At 33.1% G+C, this 19,352-nt stretch overlaps 2 protein-coding genes across 2 annotated transcripts; one reads left to right on the top strand and one right to left on the bottom strand.

The window, feature by feature from the left end:
* Positions 1-152: 152 nt before the first annotated feature.
* LOC101246438 (protein argonaute 4-like) lies at positions 153-7,062 on the bottom strand. The gene is made up of 23 exons (XM_026031672.2): positions 6,633-7,062; positions 5,236-5,475; positions 4,954-5,159; positions 4,662-4,871; positions 4,448-4,584; positions 4,272-4,369; positions 4,108-4,205; positions 3,832-4,000; positions 3,631-3,747; positions 3,446-3,553; positions 3,301-3,363; positions 3,022-3,135; positions 2,782-2,947; positions 2,585-2,697; positions 2,344-2,481; positions 2,135-2,265; positions 1,888-1,953; positions 1,479-1,542; positions 1,279-1,390; positions 1,135-1,208; positions 948-1,042; positions 809-840; positions 153-663 (listed from the first exon to the last, which is right to left on the bottom strand). Exons 2-23 carry the CDS (start codon positions 5,461-5,463, stop codon positions 488-490), a joined length of 2,715 nt encoding a protein of 904 aa, XP_025887457.1. The 5' UTR covers positions 5,464-5,475; positions 6,633-7,062; the 3' UTR covers positions 153-487.
* A 5,013-nt stretch (positions 7,063-12,075) lies between these two features.
* On the top strand, positions 12,076-19,249 carry LOC101246728 (uncharacterized). The gene is made up of 11 exons (XM_004241342.5): positions 12,076-12,470; positions 13,408-13,502; positions 14,379-14,436; positions 15,022-15,216; positions 15,503-15,579; positions 16,324-16,406; positions 16,571-16,622; positions 17,515-17,583; positions 17,827-17,913; positions 18,031-18,092; positions 18,930-19,249. The coding sequence occupies exons 1-11, from the start codon at positions 12,353-12,355 to the stop codon at positions 19,093-19,095; spliced, it is 1,062 nt and encodes a 353-aa protein (XP_004241390.1). The 5' UTR covers positions 12,076-12,352; the 3' UTR covers positions 19,096-19,249.
* Positions 19,250-19,352: the final 103 nt, after the last annotated feature.

Here is a 19,352-nt window from a genome sequence, read left to right as displayed (position 1 = left end):
TTATAAATTACATTAAATATTTCATCATCGTAACGGACATAAAATATCAAAAATGAAACGTAAGTTTAATAAAAGTACCGATTTATAATGAATTTTAAATTTTCAAGAATTTAAATAATAGTAACAAACTTTTTGGTAATACAGTGGATCTTGTTTATGAAGTGAAACATTATCTCTCGATTCTACGGGTCATTTGGTTGGTGGGGGAATTATTATATTATGTGTTATTTAATTTTACAATTGTATTGTCCTACAATTTTAATATAAATAATGAGATAAGTTACCTCGAAACAAAATAATCTCATTAAAATATTTCAATCTATGACATACCACCGATCAAAACCAATCATATTGTTACTTGTGCAAAATATCTTTTTTAGAGTTAAATGTGCATATACAATCAACCAAAGACTATAACCCAGTCTATCATATTCTGTCTCTCGAGTTCACATTGAATTCTCGACTAAATTTCGATCAAACGGAGGCCTCAACAGAAGAACATGGAGCTAGCAACATTCTTCTGAAGTCTGGGCAACTGAGGAACAGTAACTGGACCAGCATTTCTCAGACCATCCTGGCTTGATGATGTCTCTGATGTGCCCTCGGATTTCATCCACTGTCCAACCTGTGCAGCGGCTAAATGGGCATAGCCTATCGGAGCCACTGCACAGCACAAAAAAGGAAGTGAGAGCACAAACAAAACATGTAATCAAGCAAAAAAGGGAAATATAACGTTATATGCATTTGCGCGTGGAGGGGTGGGGAAGAACAGCAGCAAATAGCACAAGTTGTGTATGTTTATATTTACCAATGGATGTTGCAGTAGTGCTTCTCTGGTACCTGCAAGAAGTGTGTATAACAATTAGAATGACTGCAACTGCTATTGAGTACTTGAAGGTTAAAACTCAGTCGAGCCTACGAAGAATCCAGTAATATGCAATACTTACACATAGCACAGATTATGAACAAGTTCTTGAAGTTCATCAGGTTTGAAACCAACTTCATCTAACAACACATGGTAATGTGTAGGTCGAGTCGTACCCTACACAACAATATCCAAGTAAACATCATATGATGATATAAACATTACACCAAACGTCAACGGAATGGCACAAAACAGAACAAATAACTCACAATCATTCCACCATGGGCGCACAGATAGAAGTCATTGTTCCTTGGATGACAAACTTTGTTATCTATAATTGTCCCTGCAAAAAATCTGTGTAAACACATTGATTTCATTATACAACTAAAATTTGCTGCGACTTTTATTATTACCTGGTGGAACATTATTAGCAGATCCATACGGGAAAAACTTTGTATGATGATTTTTCTGTGCAACAATGATAACAAACTTGGGCGACCACTTTTCATCTAGAAACTTGCAGGCCTACATGGATAGAACAGATGAGTTAGCACGAGAATCTCTCGTATTTTCCAAATTATATATCAAGACAGCATTTATCAGAGTGCAGAACCTCAATGATCTGGTCCAGTTCTATGTTTAGAACTTGATTAAATTGAGATTCACTGACACCATCCCTGACATTAGCAAAAACCATCAAAGAAGTGTACAAAGTACACTGCTGTGTGAAGAGTTTGTCAGATGGAACACACAGTAATAATGACAAACAATAGAACAAGAGATGTGTCAATAAACTACTTCTCATTCCCAAGAGTTGGGTCGGCTACATGAATCCTCTTAAAAGCAAGAGATTAGCTGGACAAAAATGACGGAAAATGAGGTAGAACCATAAAAACTAACCAATGTTGTGCTCAATACAAATTTCTGAAGCATTTAGACATTCATCATAGGCGTAGTGTCAATAATAGGGCAATAGCACTTAGAATGTACATTATTTACTGAACCAGGCTGGGTTAGATCACCTGAATACTAGGATTTGCTGAGGCTTCCTTTGTTGGGAACTCGCATGAAAATCTAGCAAAAGTTCCCTGCATTTGGAAATTTAATTATGATCAGAAAGTTAATTCTAGGAAAACAAAAGGATACCAACAACAGAATTATAAAGGGAACCCAAAAACCATTAGGCAATTAGTTTTACGCCATATGAAAAAGCAGAAAACCATTAGAAAGTGAAACCAAGCTTTAAAATGAATAAGATACTGAACTCACCTCATAATCCCATCGTCTCTAGTGTCTGAAACTTCTTTAAATATGTTATCAATTATCTCCACTTTAGGAGATTGAGTGCGCACAGAAGCTCTGTAATGAGATATTGAAGGCCACTGCCTTGAACTCACAACCTGACAAAGCAATAGTATAAATGAAATTTTTTAAACAATTGGGTATAAAAGGTAAGCAACGTCAATGAAAGAACCTACTGCAGCAATTGATGGGACATCAGACTGGCCGGGAGAGCCATGTGATACGTCCATTCCAAGAATCATGGTGGGGACCTTAGATATCATGGGGATGGAACGAGAAACCTCAACAGCTAACATAGAATTTAAACCACCGAGCTGCCAACAGTAATTGTGATGTTTAAGACTGATCCAGGAAATGACGGAAGAAAGTAAGGTGCCAGGATGATAGCACTGAACCAGATGCGCAGAGAACTCTCACCTTAGCATTGATCTTAAGGAGAAGGTTTGTCAGATACTGATCATTAACTCTTCCAGGAGCCAAGCATTGAGTTACTATACCATGATCAGCCAGATTTTTTCGCTTCCATGGTCCTTCAAGTTTCATCAGGCGATTGTTTTAGTAATTAGTACTTAAGAGATGCTTAGTGGTCAACAGAACAAGCAAATTGGACTAACCATATATGTCACAATTTTTCCTCTCAGGAAGAAGACAGAGAAGAAACTTTGGGGCGTCAGGAAGTTTTGACTGGATCTCTTCAAACATTTTGTCAACTCTGCCAACAGGAGGAGCCCTTCTATGATGTCGAGACTCTTCAAACACTTTCAATGGAGCTTCCACACTCTGTAACGTTAAAACAGGAATGAAATTCGTCCATTCTACTCAGTTTTTAAGTATTAGAAGTTGATAAAACATACAATTCCTTTCGTCTCTCCAAGTCCTGTCAAACATTCGACTAGTTTGCCGATATCACAGTTTGTAGAGAAGTTCACAACAGCCCATTTCTCTACCTTTGCTGATTCAAAGAATCTCTGCCATGATAGATAAAAATGAAAAAAAAAAAACTCTATACTGCAATTCCAAGCCATCATATAGTCAGCATACAATTTCAAAACCAACGTCATGTTAAATGAGATTATGAGATGAACCCCATAGATCCAGTGGAAAAATCATATGTGAAAGAAGAGTTCTTCTACCTTATTATTAAAGTTCCACCTGCCACTTTGCGCGAAAATATCAACTCCATTTCCTGCCTTCAACTGCCACATAACAAATATATCACCTCAAACTCACTACATCTACTGAAAGATATTGCTAAAAGAAGTTATAATAGATAGATACCTCAGGGGCAGACAGCACACGCCCTTCAATCTGAGTGAAGTCGCTATTGATCGTGACACCACAAGAATGAAGCAGAGGCTCAGCATCATAATTGTTCATTTTGAGAGCCTTCCACAATCCAGTAGGAAATTAGTCAAGTATAAGTAGAGGAAGCAAAAGATCATGTAAAGGTAGAAGGGACCTACATGGCTCAAAATTTGCATTCTCTCCTGAGGCTTTTGCCTGGACTTCTCCACCAAGGAAGCCCTCTGAAAGGTGGACAAGGCTTTTGTGTACCTTTGTAATGAGACCAAAGTGCAGAGCTGTAACATTCAATAAAAGAATTCAAAACTGCATGAACAAAAGACAGTACATAAAAACGGTTAACTTTAACTCAACATGTTTACCTCAATGGGGAAATAGGTAGGACGTTTAGGCTTTCCAACATTGAGGCACGGCAAATCAGCAGAATATCGCAAGTCTATGTTACAATGATTAACAAAGTAATCGTAAACTGTCACTTCTGAAGTTTGCACTTCACAATCCTCATCTTTGCTCCTTCGCTTTAGAATAAACCTAGAAATGTCAAGACCATTACATTATAGATAATCAATGTCGAACATCCTGCCCAAGTGCATTTTCGCTGAAGATAACAACAAATAACTAGATCATTGCCAACATACGTCTGCTCACGGCAAGATTTTTCACTCAATCCAGTTATTTTGAATTCTTGGTTAGAGGTAGCAGTCTGCACTTTCAAATTCTTCAACACGCGTTTTGCCTGAGCAGGTGTTAGAGAATCCATGATTATACAAGAAGATCAATAATCAAATACATAACAGCACACCTTCGCCCAATCAAGTGAAACGGAATCTCTTGAATTTTGATTTGCTATCAAGAAGTCGAGCACTGGCCCAGGCTTTATTATCATTGTGGTAGACATATCTGTGATCAAAGAAACCACATGATATGGATCACATTTTATTTGAAACAGCTATCAAACATGAATCCTAGAATATTTACCAATGTTCAAAGACAATCCAGACTGAGTGGTTCGAAAACTTGAATGGAACCCTCTCAAGCCATGAACACCACCTCCAACATCAACGAAGTTATTTGAGTCATTATGGAAAAAGGATTGACGAACGAGTAAGCAATCCCTAATAGAAAGAATAGTCATTAATACCAATCAAGAGAGGCACAAAATTACTTGTGTAGTAATAGACATATCACTAACTTTTTTGCAGCATGCTGCCTTAAAATTATATCCAGAACTCGTAAGGCTTCTTGAGAGTTCTCATACTCTTGACCTCGAAAAGCATTTGCAATTGCCTGCATCGGAATCTTGCCAGCTAAGCTAATCTTCACCTTATAAGTTTTAGATTGATACGGCCGCCTTAATCTTTTCCTATCAGCTTCATTAGGAGGGCTGGAGGTTCCAACGTTCCTGTATATAAGGTGGTTAAAAGAGTTAACAACCAAAATAAGAACTAGGGTACACATTAAACTAAGCCACTATGAGAACCAACCGGTTAGATGTTATGTCATTTAGTACAACCGTGAACTCGAATCTACTTCTAGGTAATGAACCAATGGTGAACAAACTCTTCTCCCCATCATATGCAAAACCCTTCCCAGCCAATTCTGCATGATATGTTTCATGCACTCTATCCAGAACTTTTCTGCCAATTCCTTTAACCTCGACAGGTTGACCATCCTCGTAAAATAGAGCAACCTGTTAACAGATAGAGTAACAGTGTCATGGAGTTACGTGATTGTATTGAGAAGAGAAAATATTAGTGAAAACATACACTGTAATGAAAGAAGTGTCCGTCAACATTAGATACGTTCACTTGAAAATGATTGGTAAGGATCTGAATATTGCGTCCCTTCTTTCCAAGGCCACGCCTAGCCATGGGAACACGTAATAACTTTTTCTCCACCGGCGCTGGTTCAGCTTTTTCTGGAGAGAAATCAAGTGGAACAGGGGGAGGAGGGGGCAGAGCCTCTGTGGATCCACCATACTCTTGTTCAGCCATTACGACAATCTTCTGTATGAAAAAGACCACAAGTTTCAAAAGATACTCAGCAAAACTGGAAAAATGTACGCAAAGATCATTACGAAGCAAAAAGATGCACTTATATTTGATCTAGTTTTACACAAGTAATAACACATGGTAAAAATGCATAATGAACGCAAGTGAATAACACCAAAACCATCTAGAAATGAAATGATTCAAAATGCATAGCCAACAATGAGATCAAAAGTTAATCAACTAATTCACTTTACAAATGAATGCAAATTGGTGAGTGCTAAGCCATGTAGATTGTTGCAAATAAAATTGCTATATAATTACACAAATTCTAGAAGATAAAGGTGCAACTGAAAGTACATTTTATCAACTTTCTATTCTTAAATATGTGAGAGTCAACAATTACATGTACTCTTTGGATGAGTGTTACATATTGTTTCATAATATATCCTATTGTATCGTACTACATTAACTCACACCCCAAAAAGGAGACCAAATTTCCATCCTTCTACCGATGAGAGACTACTTAACACTCCCCTGCACGCCCACACCTCAACTGGAGCGTGCACACTTCTAAGTGGGGGCCCAACATCGACGAACAACAAATTGGTACGGGTCTGGCTATGGCTCTGATACCTTGTTAAATTAGGTTTTGGCCGAACTCACATCACAAAAGCTAATTCATAATGGCAGGTTTGTTCACGTCCATATAAAAGAGATCAAATTTTCATCCCTATGGCTATACCGATATGAAACTTCTTAACAATTACATAATATCACATACAGGATAAAGCTACAATATAAAGGTAAGATACAGGATAAAATAGAACTACTAAATAATAAATATAGATAAAATGAGAAGAAAATTATTAAGGTAATGAGGCGATCACAGCAAATTAGTCGTTACGTAAAATGAGTCTTTTCGTAATTATCTAACAATGAATTTAAACGATACTACGTCAACTTAACAACCTTGACCATCACAAAGCCCAGAACTTTCACTAGAAGCACAAAAAAGGGGGGGGGAAACAAACCCCAGATAGCACAGATAATCAAAATACTCACATGCTGTACTTCAAGAAAACACCAAACTTTCTTCTGATACAAAATATCATACTTAGGATCCTATAAAATATTAATATCTCAAAACAAAAACAAATAATAATAAAATGTACCTGAAAATTGACGAATACGTTATAATAAAATATGAAGCAATTGGTGAACAAAAATTCTTTTCCATGATATATATATAGTTAAAAAATTTATATGAGAAAAGAAAAGTGATTGTATAATTTAATATTCAGAATTTAATGATGTTAGACGCGGGGAGATGAAAGATTGATTGTTTTTACTAATAATTTAATATATTTACTTTTCATATATCGTGAATAGATTACCATAGACGATCAATATTTACATATAAGAGTTACTACAATGAATCATAATCTAGGTGCTATTCATCTCGAGTCTTAAAATGAATAAGCAAAAACAACTAATTACATAATTTTTAAACTATATTACTATACGATTAGCTTTTTTTTTAGAGACTTTTAACTTGGTCGATCATTTAAATTATCTGTTATAGCTACTTTGTATTTACATTTACTCCCTTCCATGTGTGATAGATCCTTACCCCCAAAATACTTGTTGTTAGTTCCTTTTTGAATTGTCGTCAATGTATCTCTTTTATCCATTTTATCCAATATTACGAGTGCGCGCACTTAATTCTTCTGTATTTAGATTTAAATACATTAATATGATTAATACATTTAATCACGTTAATCGTAAAGAAAGAATAAAAAACTAATCAAAATTTATTAAAAAAAAATATATACTTTTAATCATACAGGAATATTACATCACCTTATTTATATCTATTTTATATCATAAGATAAAGGAGATATAGATCACAAAATATTTAGTTAAAGATGGATTTTAAATCAAAATGATAGGTACTATAAAGTGACTTAATAATAATAAGTACAATAAGTGATAGTTAACGTAAATATAGAATAAGTATTTTAAGTAGTGACTTTTTGATTTATTATTTTTAAAATTATTATAACAAACAAAACAAATTAAAAAATAGGAGAATGGTAAAAAAAAAATGAGAAAAAATGTGGATGTTTGTTATAGAGTTCTAACATCACCTTGTCCATGCCCAATTTTATATAAATATACTAGTAAACAAAGTTGGGGCAACGCAACATGAATAAAAATTATATTATTGCTAAATAAAAAATAAAGGTAGCGATGAAATTAAGAATGAGATGAAAAAATCCTTTTAAATTTAATTAAGTAAAAATAAACGAAGTAGAGGCCATATTAGGGGTAGAACGGTTCAGTCGGTTATTTTTAGAAAACTATAGCATTTCAATTATTCGGTTATTTTATAATGTATAACCAAAATTAAAATTTTAAAATCATCTCAATCCTAATTTATGTAATAGAACAACACAGACATTTTTTTTTTGTTGTAATGTGGATATTTCAATATATCAATTATTTTAATTTATAGTACTTTTTGTTTGAGTTTTTGATAACATATCACTACAAGAAAAATAACTTTTAGCGGCATTAAATATTGACGTTAATAAAGAGTGATAAAGTCTTTACCGGCATTAGTTAAAGATCATTAGAACCAATGTCGCTAAAGGCTTTAGGGACATATACAAAGAGTGACAATTACCGCTAAAAATTTATATTTTAGCGACAATTAAAAATTAAATGCCGCTAATGATCATTTTTGTTGTGGTGTATGTTACTTTCGAGAGTTCAATCATTTTTTTATGTGTCTCCTAAATATTTTAAATTGATAATTGTTGTAATTTTAGTAATTTTTATGTCATTTTTTAAAAAATATATGTTATTTTTTTAATCTCATTTTATGATAAACGATAAAATTTGGAGAGACAACTAGGCAAAGCAAGCAGGACAAACCTAAGTTGCTGCTGTATAGGAATATATTATATATAGGAATAGGAATATACATACATATGAATTTTAAATTTCAAGCTCCTATATATTTAGATAAATTTAAAAATTGTGAAAGTATTAATTGATATTTTCTTATATGATATTTACAATTAAAATTTTTTAAAAGTGTCCACACTTATTTATAAAGATCTAAAGAAGTTATGAATTAATATAATTATCAATAGGGATGACAATGAAATAGGAGTGGACTGATTGAGTTTAATTCGTATAATTTTTAATTTGTCCCACTCCGCACGCATAATAAATGATAAAAAGAACACTCCACTTGTTTATTTTAATTGGTTATACTATTTGCTTTCAGTACCAATAAAGAATGAAAAAAAAAGGTTTTGTTCACGTAAAAGTAAAATCCATTTTAATTTTCTGAATTGACAATATATTCTTACTCAAAAAGGAATTAATTCCTTGCATTCCACCTTTTCTTTAGGCTGCTTGTGTTAGTAGTATACTTTATTTGCCAAATTTAGACCATCTTTTTACCCTTTTAATTAGGGGTGTTCAAAACTGAATCGAAACCGATAAGTCGAATCGATGGGTTATTGGTTTAGTGGTTTTGATCATGGTTTTGATTTTTTTTATTATCGGGTTATCGGTTTTTAACGGCTTGAAGTTTTTTCTCAACGGGTTAATCGATAACCCGATACTAAATTAAATAATTATATTTATACCATTTTGTATAAAAAGTCTTCGACTTAGAATTTGATTTTCTACTTTTATTTTTGGTTGTCTCAAACACTTGGTTATTCAACAATGTAAAAGTGTTTGCTTTTGACCAAGATGTAACATGTGAACTCAAGTGCATGGTTTATTTGGTTTGTCACCTTGTTTCGAAGTGATTTTCAATGTTTTTTCTTTTGTGTCAAATCTTAACGATTAAATCGATAACCGAACCGATAACGATGAAAAATCGATAAATCAATAATCGATAAGTCAATAGCTTAATGGTTCTATAATGGTTTAGCATCTCTATAAATCGATAACCAATAAGACAATCCGATAAACTTCAAAACCAAACCAAATCGACCGATACGCAGCCTTACTTCTAATCCCAAAGCTTTTACCTTTTGGAGTAACACTTTTTTTTTTACTAGTAATAAATGACAATGTGAAAAAATAAAACACTTTTATGTGGATGATTAATAACGAAGAGATTGTTGCGAAGTGAACAATTATTTTCAGATTCTATAAGTGTTTTTGTTGGTGGGATAAAGAAAATAATTTCAAAATATTTTATAGGATTATTTTATTTTGTATTCAGTGATGAATATTATCTAATCTCATGATTATTTTATTCACAATTTAGTATAACTAATTTGATAAGTTATCTTATATATAAAGCAGAATAAAATAATCTCATAAAAAATCCTAATCTATCAACCAAACAAATCCTTCATTATTTAAGGAAAATATCTTCTTGGGGTTAAATATGCATGCATATACAATGAACCAAATGACCCTTATAAATGATCTAAATCCAGTATTCTCAAAAATATTTTTTGAGGTGAGTCTCGAGCTGGGTATATCAAAAATATTTTGAGACACAAATTAAAGACGTAGATTCATATAGCGTAAATTCTAAAATTTGGGACATAAGCTTCAAGCGTAAAAACGTACGCTCGAGGCGTTATTTTATTATTTTGAACTTTTTTGCTTTAAATCATATTTTTATTATTGATGTAATGATATTTCTCAAATGATATTTATAATATTTTTTTCTTAATTATTGATTATTAATACATTTCTCAAATAAAAATCATAATATTTTTGTATATATTATAGGCTATTTATTAAAATTTATTTGTAAAATAGTTGAAAATTCTACTTTTACTTATTTTCTTAGTTATAAAATTGAATATACATAAGATTATGGCCCGTGATCCATAAGACTTACCTCCGGGATTACGTCTCGTCTCTACTACATAAAACATCTCACCTCACACCCTCACATTTTTAAAACACTAATTCAATCTATCATATTCTATCTGTGCCGTAAATTACATTAGAGACCTGACTATATTCAAATTGCACACTACATAATCTATTTGAAGGTGACACTATCAACAAGATTTTCTTCGTAATGCATTAGATCATGCTGACTTATAGAGACATATAATTTATATTTATAATGTGGATAGAGTTTAGCTTAGTACAACATAACACTCTTTCTAGTTGACATTACACAAGCCAAAAAAAAAGAAAGAAAAAAAACATATTGCTTGCTAGTTGACATTGCAACACTTATTTATTTATAGTTTTAAATTCTAAATCTTGAATATAATTATTATTTTATTTGTTTCTGTTATTTTTATTATTTATTGCTTCTATTATTCTCTTTTCCTTTTATTTTTTACCATGATTATTTTATTATAATTTTTGTTTCTAATACTTGATTTGACATCAAATACGAATTTTATTATTAGACCTCACACGATTCATATTTTTTATGAATTTATATTCCTATATAGATTTTTGCAAGTATTAGAAATGGACATTTATCCATTAAATTGTTTTTTTTTTAAAAAAAAAATCGAATACATGCATCTTTAGAATTTGCCTTATATATTTAAGTAAAATGCAAATTATTGTTTTTCTAAATTATATTAGTAATAAAGGACAAACTAAAGTCAACGAATTGTACGATTTTATCTCTTAGCCATTATATACTAATATAAAAATGGACGTCATTGTTTTTAATTAAAAATATAAAATAAATGGATCACAATAAAATAATAAAGATTGATCATCAATGTTATTAATGTATTTTCAAGTTGTATTTTGGAGAGAAATTAATTTTGAGAAACCAGGAGAAGCAAAACTCTTTTAAAAGAAAAAGAAACAACAATATCATTTTCAATCTATCTATTCCTATATAGTAAGTTTTCGAGAAAGATAAAGCATTTACGAAATAAAATTTATGTCTATTTTTTAAAATCAGATAGGAAAGTTGATTTCGTAAATTTTCAACTTAAATTAGTGCTTAGCCATAAATTTATAAATATTCTTGGCAAGTTATTTTTGCATAAAATTTCACCATATGTTTGACTATAAAATTTAAGAAAAATATTTATCTTTTTTTAAAAAAAATAATATAATTTATACTTATAAATTCAAAGAATTATTAAAAATGATCATAAATTTGTATTATCATTCCATAATGAAAATGTTTTGTGAAAAATCATGCCAACAAACATAATCTGAATTTGAAAAAAGAGAAAGAAAACAAAAGAAAAATACTATTGAGAAAAACTACTATTACTATTTGTAATTGAAAATAAATTACAGAGAACAAACTCAAATAAAAATAATATAAAATACTATATAACGATATAAATTTTTTACAATAAATTATAAACGGAAAATTTAATCTAAAGTTACAAATGATGGATGTTTTCATAAAATATATATACACTCTATTTTCTTCCACCCAATAATTTATATTTATTGATTAAAGTCCACGCATATGTTATAGTCGGCCAATAGACTGGACCCACCATATGATGATTACAACATTGACTATTAATTTATATTAATTGGAAGATTTGCTACTAATAAGAAATTATTTTTTTTTTAATAATTTGTTGGTGAATAATAATAAATATATTATTAGTTGGTCAATTTCTCACGATAATGGGCGATAGTGGAAAAGAATTTTCGAAGTCTTTACGGCCGTTAATTATTGTTATAAAGATTCGGCTTAAAGCTAATTTGAATACTAATCAATTTTATCATCATAAAAACTTTATTATATAATCCTCGCAAAAAAATATTAATTTTTATTTTGAAGAACAAAGAGAGTGTGCAGTTTTCTGCATTCTCTCTGAAAATTGTTCGCGGTGATTAATTGGGGTTTTTCCCAGTATTTGAAGCTATATAAGTGTATTGAGTAATTTGCTAAATTATGATGAACATGAAGGGAATTTGGACCAAACAGACATTGATTAATCTCCTGTTAGGGCAATTTCTCTCCCTTTTGATTACTTCTACTGGGTTTTTATCATCCGAACTCGCTAGAAAAGGTAAAATTCTCTCTTGATTTTACTTTCTGTTCGAGTTTTTTTAAGTATACTGTTTGATTTTGATGTAAATTATATAATCTGAAGCTCGAGTGGGTGGACTCTGTGTTGTAGGAGCTAAGTTTTTCGTACTAAATGTGAGGTATAGATTCATCATAGCATTGAACAGTTATATATATATATATATACATACTTTTTTTTAATTTTATGGCAAGTACTCAAGCATGGGGCCTAGTGGTCAATAATGAAGTTGTTGGAGCAATGAGGTGTCAGGTTCAAATTCCAACGCGACAAAAACACTCGGTGATTCTTCCATGTGTTATAGTTTTGGTGGATAAAGTTATCTGGTACTTGTTGGTGGGAGGTGTTAGGTTTTCCCGTGAAATTAATGGAGGTGCATGAAAGCTGGTTCGGGCACCGCAATTTGAATTGATTAAAAGGGTAAGATTGATGTGTTATTGAAGATGGTGGATGTAGTGAAATATTAATTGTGGGCTCATAAATGAAAATTGGAGATTCAGTTTGGGAGGTAGATAATTGGAAAAATACTTCCCTTCAAAGTTTTGTTATCCAAACACTCTTTTTCCACAGAATTTTGCTTAGTATCTAGTCTATGGTCAAAGTACATCATCCCTATGGAGTGGAACCAGTATTAGCTAGCAAATTGAGTTCTTGAGATGGCTCTGTGAATATTTTTGTCTCTTTTAGCTTGTATTAATGGATGGTGAAGTGCAAGGGGAGGGTAGCAATGGTGTTCTAAACACGGACGTTCAGAAAATTTCGTACAAAGATAGTTTGGGGGTGATATAGAAGATATTGCCACCCAATATTCTGTCCTTGGCCTCTCCATTCCTTCCTTCAAAAGACAAAGTGTAATTTAATATTTAGTGTCCTTTATCCATATCTCTTTTTTGATAAGTAATTTGTTTCCTTGTTATAGGAATCAATGCACCGACGTCCCAGTCTTTTCTTAATTACGTGCTCTTGGCATTATTTTATGGAGTTTTTATGATTTACAGGCAAGAAGGGATCAAGGTTTGCTTCAGTTAGATTTTTCATCATTGTTCGGCATATAATTTTCTAATGTGCTTTCTGCAATTTAATTATTTGACATATATCTGAAGAATGACAATACTTTTTGACAAGTATATGAAGGCTGCCATTTTGTGGTGGAAGTTAGTTATCAGTGTTCTGAGGCATGTTGAATATCCTAGGCTCAGGAAAAAAATATAGTATTTCAAAATATGTCCGAGATCTAATCAATTCCTGCAAGAGTAATTAGGCCTAATTTGGTTATTCTCCATACAACATTTTCTTTTCTATTGGCCTTGCATATTCTCCCACTTAGTACACCTATTTTTCATTTCTCACCTAAGTAGTTATTAAAAGAGAATTATGTTCAGCACATATAGAGTGAAAGCTTTTGGGACAAAGTTTAAGGGCTTTGACGAATCCTTAATTTGAGAACCAAAAAACTAGCCTGAACTCGTTTCGAGGCACATTGCTTGAACAAGTTCTGATGTGTTGCTATTTACTGTAGAATATGAATATCCAACTTAAACCCTTATTGTGACAGGAGGGGGGGTGGAGTGGGGGAGAGTAGCTCAAAACTTTTATATACCTTATCAAATACTCTTAAGATCAAAGGTTGGCTAGCATACCATATGTGGCGAGTATTCAACTTGAAACCTTGACACTATGGATTGAGTATTCCAGTTCCCATGACATGTAAAAGCTCCTTTTAATGCCGTTATCAGATATTGGACATCTATATTCAAAAGAATTCCTAAGAATTGTGTTCTTTTTCTTTGTTTTAAACAACATTATTTGCTGATGCTTATTTAATTTAGCAAGCTGTTGCATTCAGATTGGATGCTTTGTTTACCTTCATTTTCTTTTCTGTTTGACCAGGCAAAATGGTATTTTTACATCCTCCTTGGAATAGTTGATGTGGAGGCCAACTTTCTAGGTAATTGCCTTACTTACCTTCTCTTGTGGATGGAATGCAACTGAACTGTTCTCCCTCATCTTTCTCCATCTCTTTCAATCTTCCAGAAATGAACATGTTCTACTTGATGAGTATTCACTGATCAAACCTTGATGACTTGCTTTTTACTAAACGATATACATGCAATGTTACTTCTATTTAAAAAGTCAATTCCGTCCATGTCAGCTAAACTATGTGATTAAAAGGCAATTCCGTGCATATCAGTTGAACTATGTGATTATTATGCATCATGGGAACATCACTATGTTGGACAACAGAACCAAAAAAACTAGTACGATAGTTCTTCCTCAACGTTCTAGTGTTTGTTCTTCGATTGTTTCTTGCTAGGATTGACCACAAAACCATATGAGTGTTTTATGAAGATTTTTCTTTAGCATTGCATCGTCTCTCAAAATACGTAGTTTCCTCTGTACTTCTACAGACGATAATCTCCTCATCTGGATTGAGATTATGAGGATTGGCAATGCATGTTTGCACAAAATAGGAATTCCACATTTTGATATTAAGTAAACTCTCAGTTCATTTTCTGTTGCCTTTGCTTTGCAGTTGTGAAGGCTTACCAGTACACATCCTTAACAAGCGTGATGTTGCTGGATTGCTGGGCAATTCCGTGTGTTCTGCTTTTTACGTGGTTTTTCTTGAAGACAAAATACAGACCCAGAAAATTAGTTGGTGTTGCCATCTGTATTGCTGGTATTGTCCTGGTGATATTTTCAGATGTACATGCCGAAGATCGATCAAGTAATACTGTTACAACCAGTAGTCATCCTACTTGTTCCCTTTGATGTTCATTATTCATGTGGCTTCACTGCATGCCCTTTTCCATTGCTTAAGTTGGTTTATATGTATGATCGTATATCATCTGCTACTTTTTGGAAAGGGGGTAATCATATGATTCTTTGTGAATCTAATCCAGCTGCTTCTCATTTTAGTGATTTTGCGCTTTAGTAATTTGCCGGCTCCATTTAACTCAAATTCAGCATGTCTATTAGCAGAAAAATAATACTTTAATTTCTCACTGCTGTAGGTGGTAGCAATCCTATCAAAGGGGATATACTTGTAATTGCTGGAGCCACATTATATGCCGTTAGTAATGTCAGTGAGGTAAGCAAATGATATCTGTGAATATTCAGTTATTCACTAGCTCCTTTGAACCAAAAATGATATCTATGTATAGTTAGAGAACTTCTTTCTTCCCTGTGTGGATGCCTCAGCGAGGAGGTTGGAAATGGTAGGTAGGAGGAGATGTAAATGTAGGCTGAAGAAGTATTGGGGAGAGGTGATTAAACATGACATATCTGTAGTTTATCAAGAACATGACCCTTGAGGATATGAAGGTCGATGATTAGGGTAGAAGACTATAGGTTCCTTCTCAGTATTATTACTATTACTCTCCTATTATCTTGTCCTTCGAGTGCTATTTTATCCGTTATCCTGTGCTTCAGTTGTATTATTTATTGTTTTTACTGTTCTTTGCTATATTGTTTATTTTTGCACTGTTGTATTTTCTTCTCAAACCTGCTTTAAAATGCTTTACTTGAGGGTTTATTGGAAACAACCTCTCTACCTTCACAAGGTAGGGGTGCGTAGCCCCACTTCTGGGATTACACAACATATGTTGTTAGCAATTCACCTTATGATAAAGGATAAAAGTCATTCCACAAACTGTGAAGGCAATAATAGACGGGGAGTTCCATTCTTGTATATATTATATTTTTCTCAGGTAGCATTGATTCCTTGTACAGTACATTACTCTTTTTACTATGAACTATTTCTTTCTTGGTCTTGATACTCAAGTTGGTTAGCCTGTTTCACATTGTTAATGCTTTAATTTCATGTTCTATGCAGGAGTTTTTTGTCAAAAGTGCTGATATGGTTGAACTCATGGCATTTCTGGGCCTTTTTGGTGCCATTGTTAGTGGTTGCCAAATGTATCCTAATTCTCTTTAATGTTCAAAACACAATTCACACATTTGGATGATACTTGATTCAGTCATTATAAGAGCTTATAGGGTTTAAACTTCTTTCTTGATAAATCCATATTCTTTCACATGCTGATGATTTTCTGTACGCAATTTCTTTAACCATGCTACAGAGGCATACTTGAGCGCAATGAGTTGAAGTCCATTCACTGGTCAGCTGGAGCAGTAAGTCTCTTATCTTTGATCTACTTCCTCGCAAATGAACATGGATACAGAAAATGAAGAAAGACATAAATGCTGCCTTCAGAAGAGCAAACTGGTGTAGCATTATTATCTTTAATTTCTGAGCAAGTTCACTGATGTTGGATTTATGACTTAATTGAACACTTCTTTTTCCCACAAGTATCAATGGAACCCAAACATGAAGCTGTAATTTTAAAAGGTGAACTTAACAATACACAACCTGCATTATTTTTAATTCTAAGAAGAATGGGGTCCACATTTTCCTGATGTTCCTATACAGTCATCTGCCCTCCCAATAATGAAAAGGAAAACACTGCTGAAAAAGGAATGAAATCTGATGTGATTGAGAAAGCAACATCGTACTTCTTACACCATTATAAAGTATAAAACAGTATCCAAGCTTTCAGATCCTCTCACTCCACTTTCAAAAACATTATAACTCTTTTATGTTCAACCACTTCTGCTAACAAATTGTACACGCTACAAAGAGTAAGTTTTCCCATCTTAATTCTAATTCTAAATCTGGAAAGGAAAGAAATAGAGGGCTGTTATTTTAGGAAATTGGGATAAAGGTGGTGGGCTATGGTGCGAGGGCTCAGAGTAGGGGCATTCAGGCTAAGTCACTGAATTCTGTTAACTGAAACAATATAGAAATATGAGATATGTCGGGGTCTTTTATTTCAAGGAGCCTAACTTGCCAGTCCAAAAGTAAGTCTAATAATGTGAGTTGTGAGGTTATTTAAGAGGGGAACTGACTCATCATTCCTTCTCATTTTGTGTTCATGTAATTTGTTTCATTGTCCTTTTGCTGGCAGTCTTTTAGTTTATCCTCACATTAAGTTGTTTAAACATTTATTACCATGTGGAATTTCAGGCACTTCCCTTTGTTGGATTTGCATTGGCGATGTTTCTTTTCTACTCATTTGTTCCCATTTTGCTGAAGGTATTGCCCCCTCTCTCAATCTCTCCGTCAATATATAAAATAAGCGATTGGCAGTCAACTATGTTCCAATCTAAATATAGTTGTGTTGCAATCTACACTATGTTGACCTGTTAAAGAAAATGATGTGGTGTTGTAGATATCATCTCATTCTTGGTTCTTGATAGTTATTTTCTGTTGATGCTCATTAGTTTTGGAGCTAGTTTTTTTTTTTTTCCATTCTAAGATGCCACCTTTTGGATGCAGAGGAGTGGTGCTACAATGCTAAATCTAGCCTTGCTTACCTCTGATATGTGGGCTGTTGTAATTCGTATCTTTGTATACCATCAGAAGGTTTGCAGAACAATCGGCTTCTTTTCATTTTGAGCACTAAAATCTATTTAAACGTGGAACTAATACATTTTCTGTGATTTATTAGTGTTGTTCTGAAATCAGTATCATGTTCTTCAGGTTGACTGGATATATTTTGTAGCTTTTGCTGCTGTTGCTGTGGGTCTTCTTATTTATTCTGGGTAAGTAACAATTTGGTTCCTGAATGGGGTTTATCTTCATTTTTTGTATAATAGCGCTTAGATTATTTTTTTGTCCATGTTTTCATAGAACTAAGAGGATAATCTAACTGTCGGTTAAGCTTTTATTTATATGATGGGAAATCCACCATATGCAGCTGATACTAAAAAGCTGAAGAAAGTTATTTACCTAAATCGGGCAATAAGGGAACTCTGCTTTCTCTCCTTAATATCTTATTACAACAGATTTCACTGTAGATGTGCTCTCTGCCCTTCATATCTCCATTTATCCTTTTCCATTAATGATAACTGCTAATATAAGACTCCAAGTGAACTGTTAATTTCTCCAGTCTGCCAATTTTTGAAATTTCTCCAATAGCTCAGGTTTCAAAAAGATTGTTCCTTTCTGTTCTTCGCAAAGCTGGGTCGTCACTGCTCTCTGCTGGTTGCATATGTTGAAAGACAGTGGCCTTGGAATGCTTCACCATGTGGGATTACCCTTTTGCTTCCAGAAGCTGATTATGGTGCCATCACTCTCTCTAAATGTTTTAACATCTTGGTAGAACTCCTTCCACAATACTCCTCCATAAAGCTACCCTTGAGAGATTTTCTGTCATCCACCCAAAACCTGTACTTCGTACTTATCCGTGATAACTCTCCTCCAACATGCCTGTTCTGCACTTAATCCTAACTTGGATTTGGATGGTTTCTGTTGATTATCAATTTAGTCTAGTTATCACAATGTAGAACATTAAAGAGTTTGTTCTTGTTCACTGATGAGACCCTTAACAGTCGAGTTGCAAATAGCAGAATATTTTTACATATTTGACTCCGTTTCAGGCGGGATAAGGTGGATAAGAACGTAGCTGATGAAGGCATTGTAAGAAGCAAGCGATTTGACGAGGAAACTGGCCTAGATAATCCTGCACGAAAAGATGCCATTGAGAGCTCAAGAACTGAAGAAAGTTTTGACGCCGAAACAGTGCCTGGAATATACGGAAGATAAATTTATTGTAGTTTTGAGACTTTCTTTTTTTTTTTTTATTTCTTCCTCTATCCCCTGTAGGAAAGGTCTTATTCCATTTGCGTTAATGTGATGTAGCTGCCAAACAGTCTCTGTCATTTTACTTAAATAAAACTTCAGTATCATTTTATCACTACACCTCAGTAAGCTTTTGAAGTCAAAAACATTTTCTACTATTGCTTAATACCTCCTCCTGTGTATGAAGTCACTTTAAAAATTGATTCTGCATCATAGTATTG

The sequence above is a fragment of the Solanum lycopersicum genome, chromosome 6, assembly GCF_036512215.1.
Source record: "Solanum lycopersicum chromosome 6, SLM_r2.1".
NCBI classification, from domain to species: domain Eukaryota; kingdom Viridiplantae; phylum Streptophyta; class Magnoliopsida; order Solanales; family Solanaceae; genus Solanum; species Solanum lycopersicum.
The sequence above is the reverse complement of the archived record's forward strand: the minus strand, read 5'-3'. Positions and strand labels throughout refer to the sequence as shown.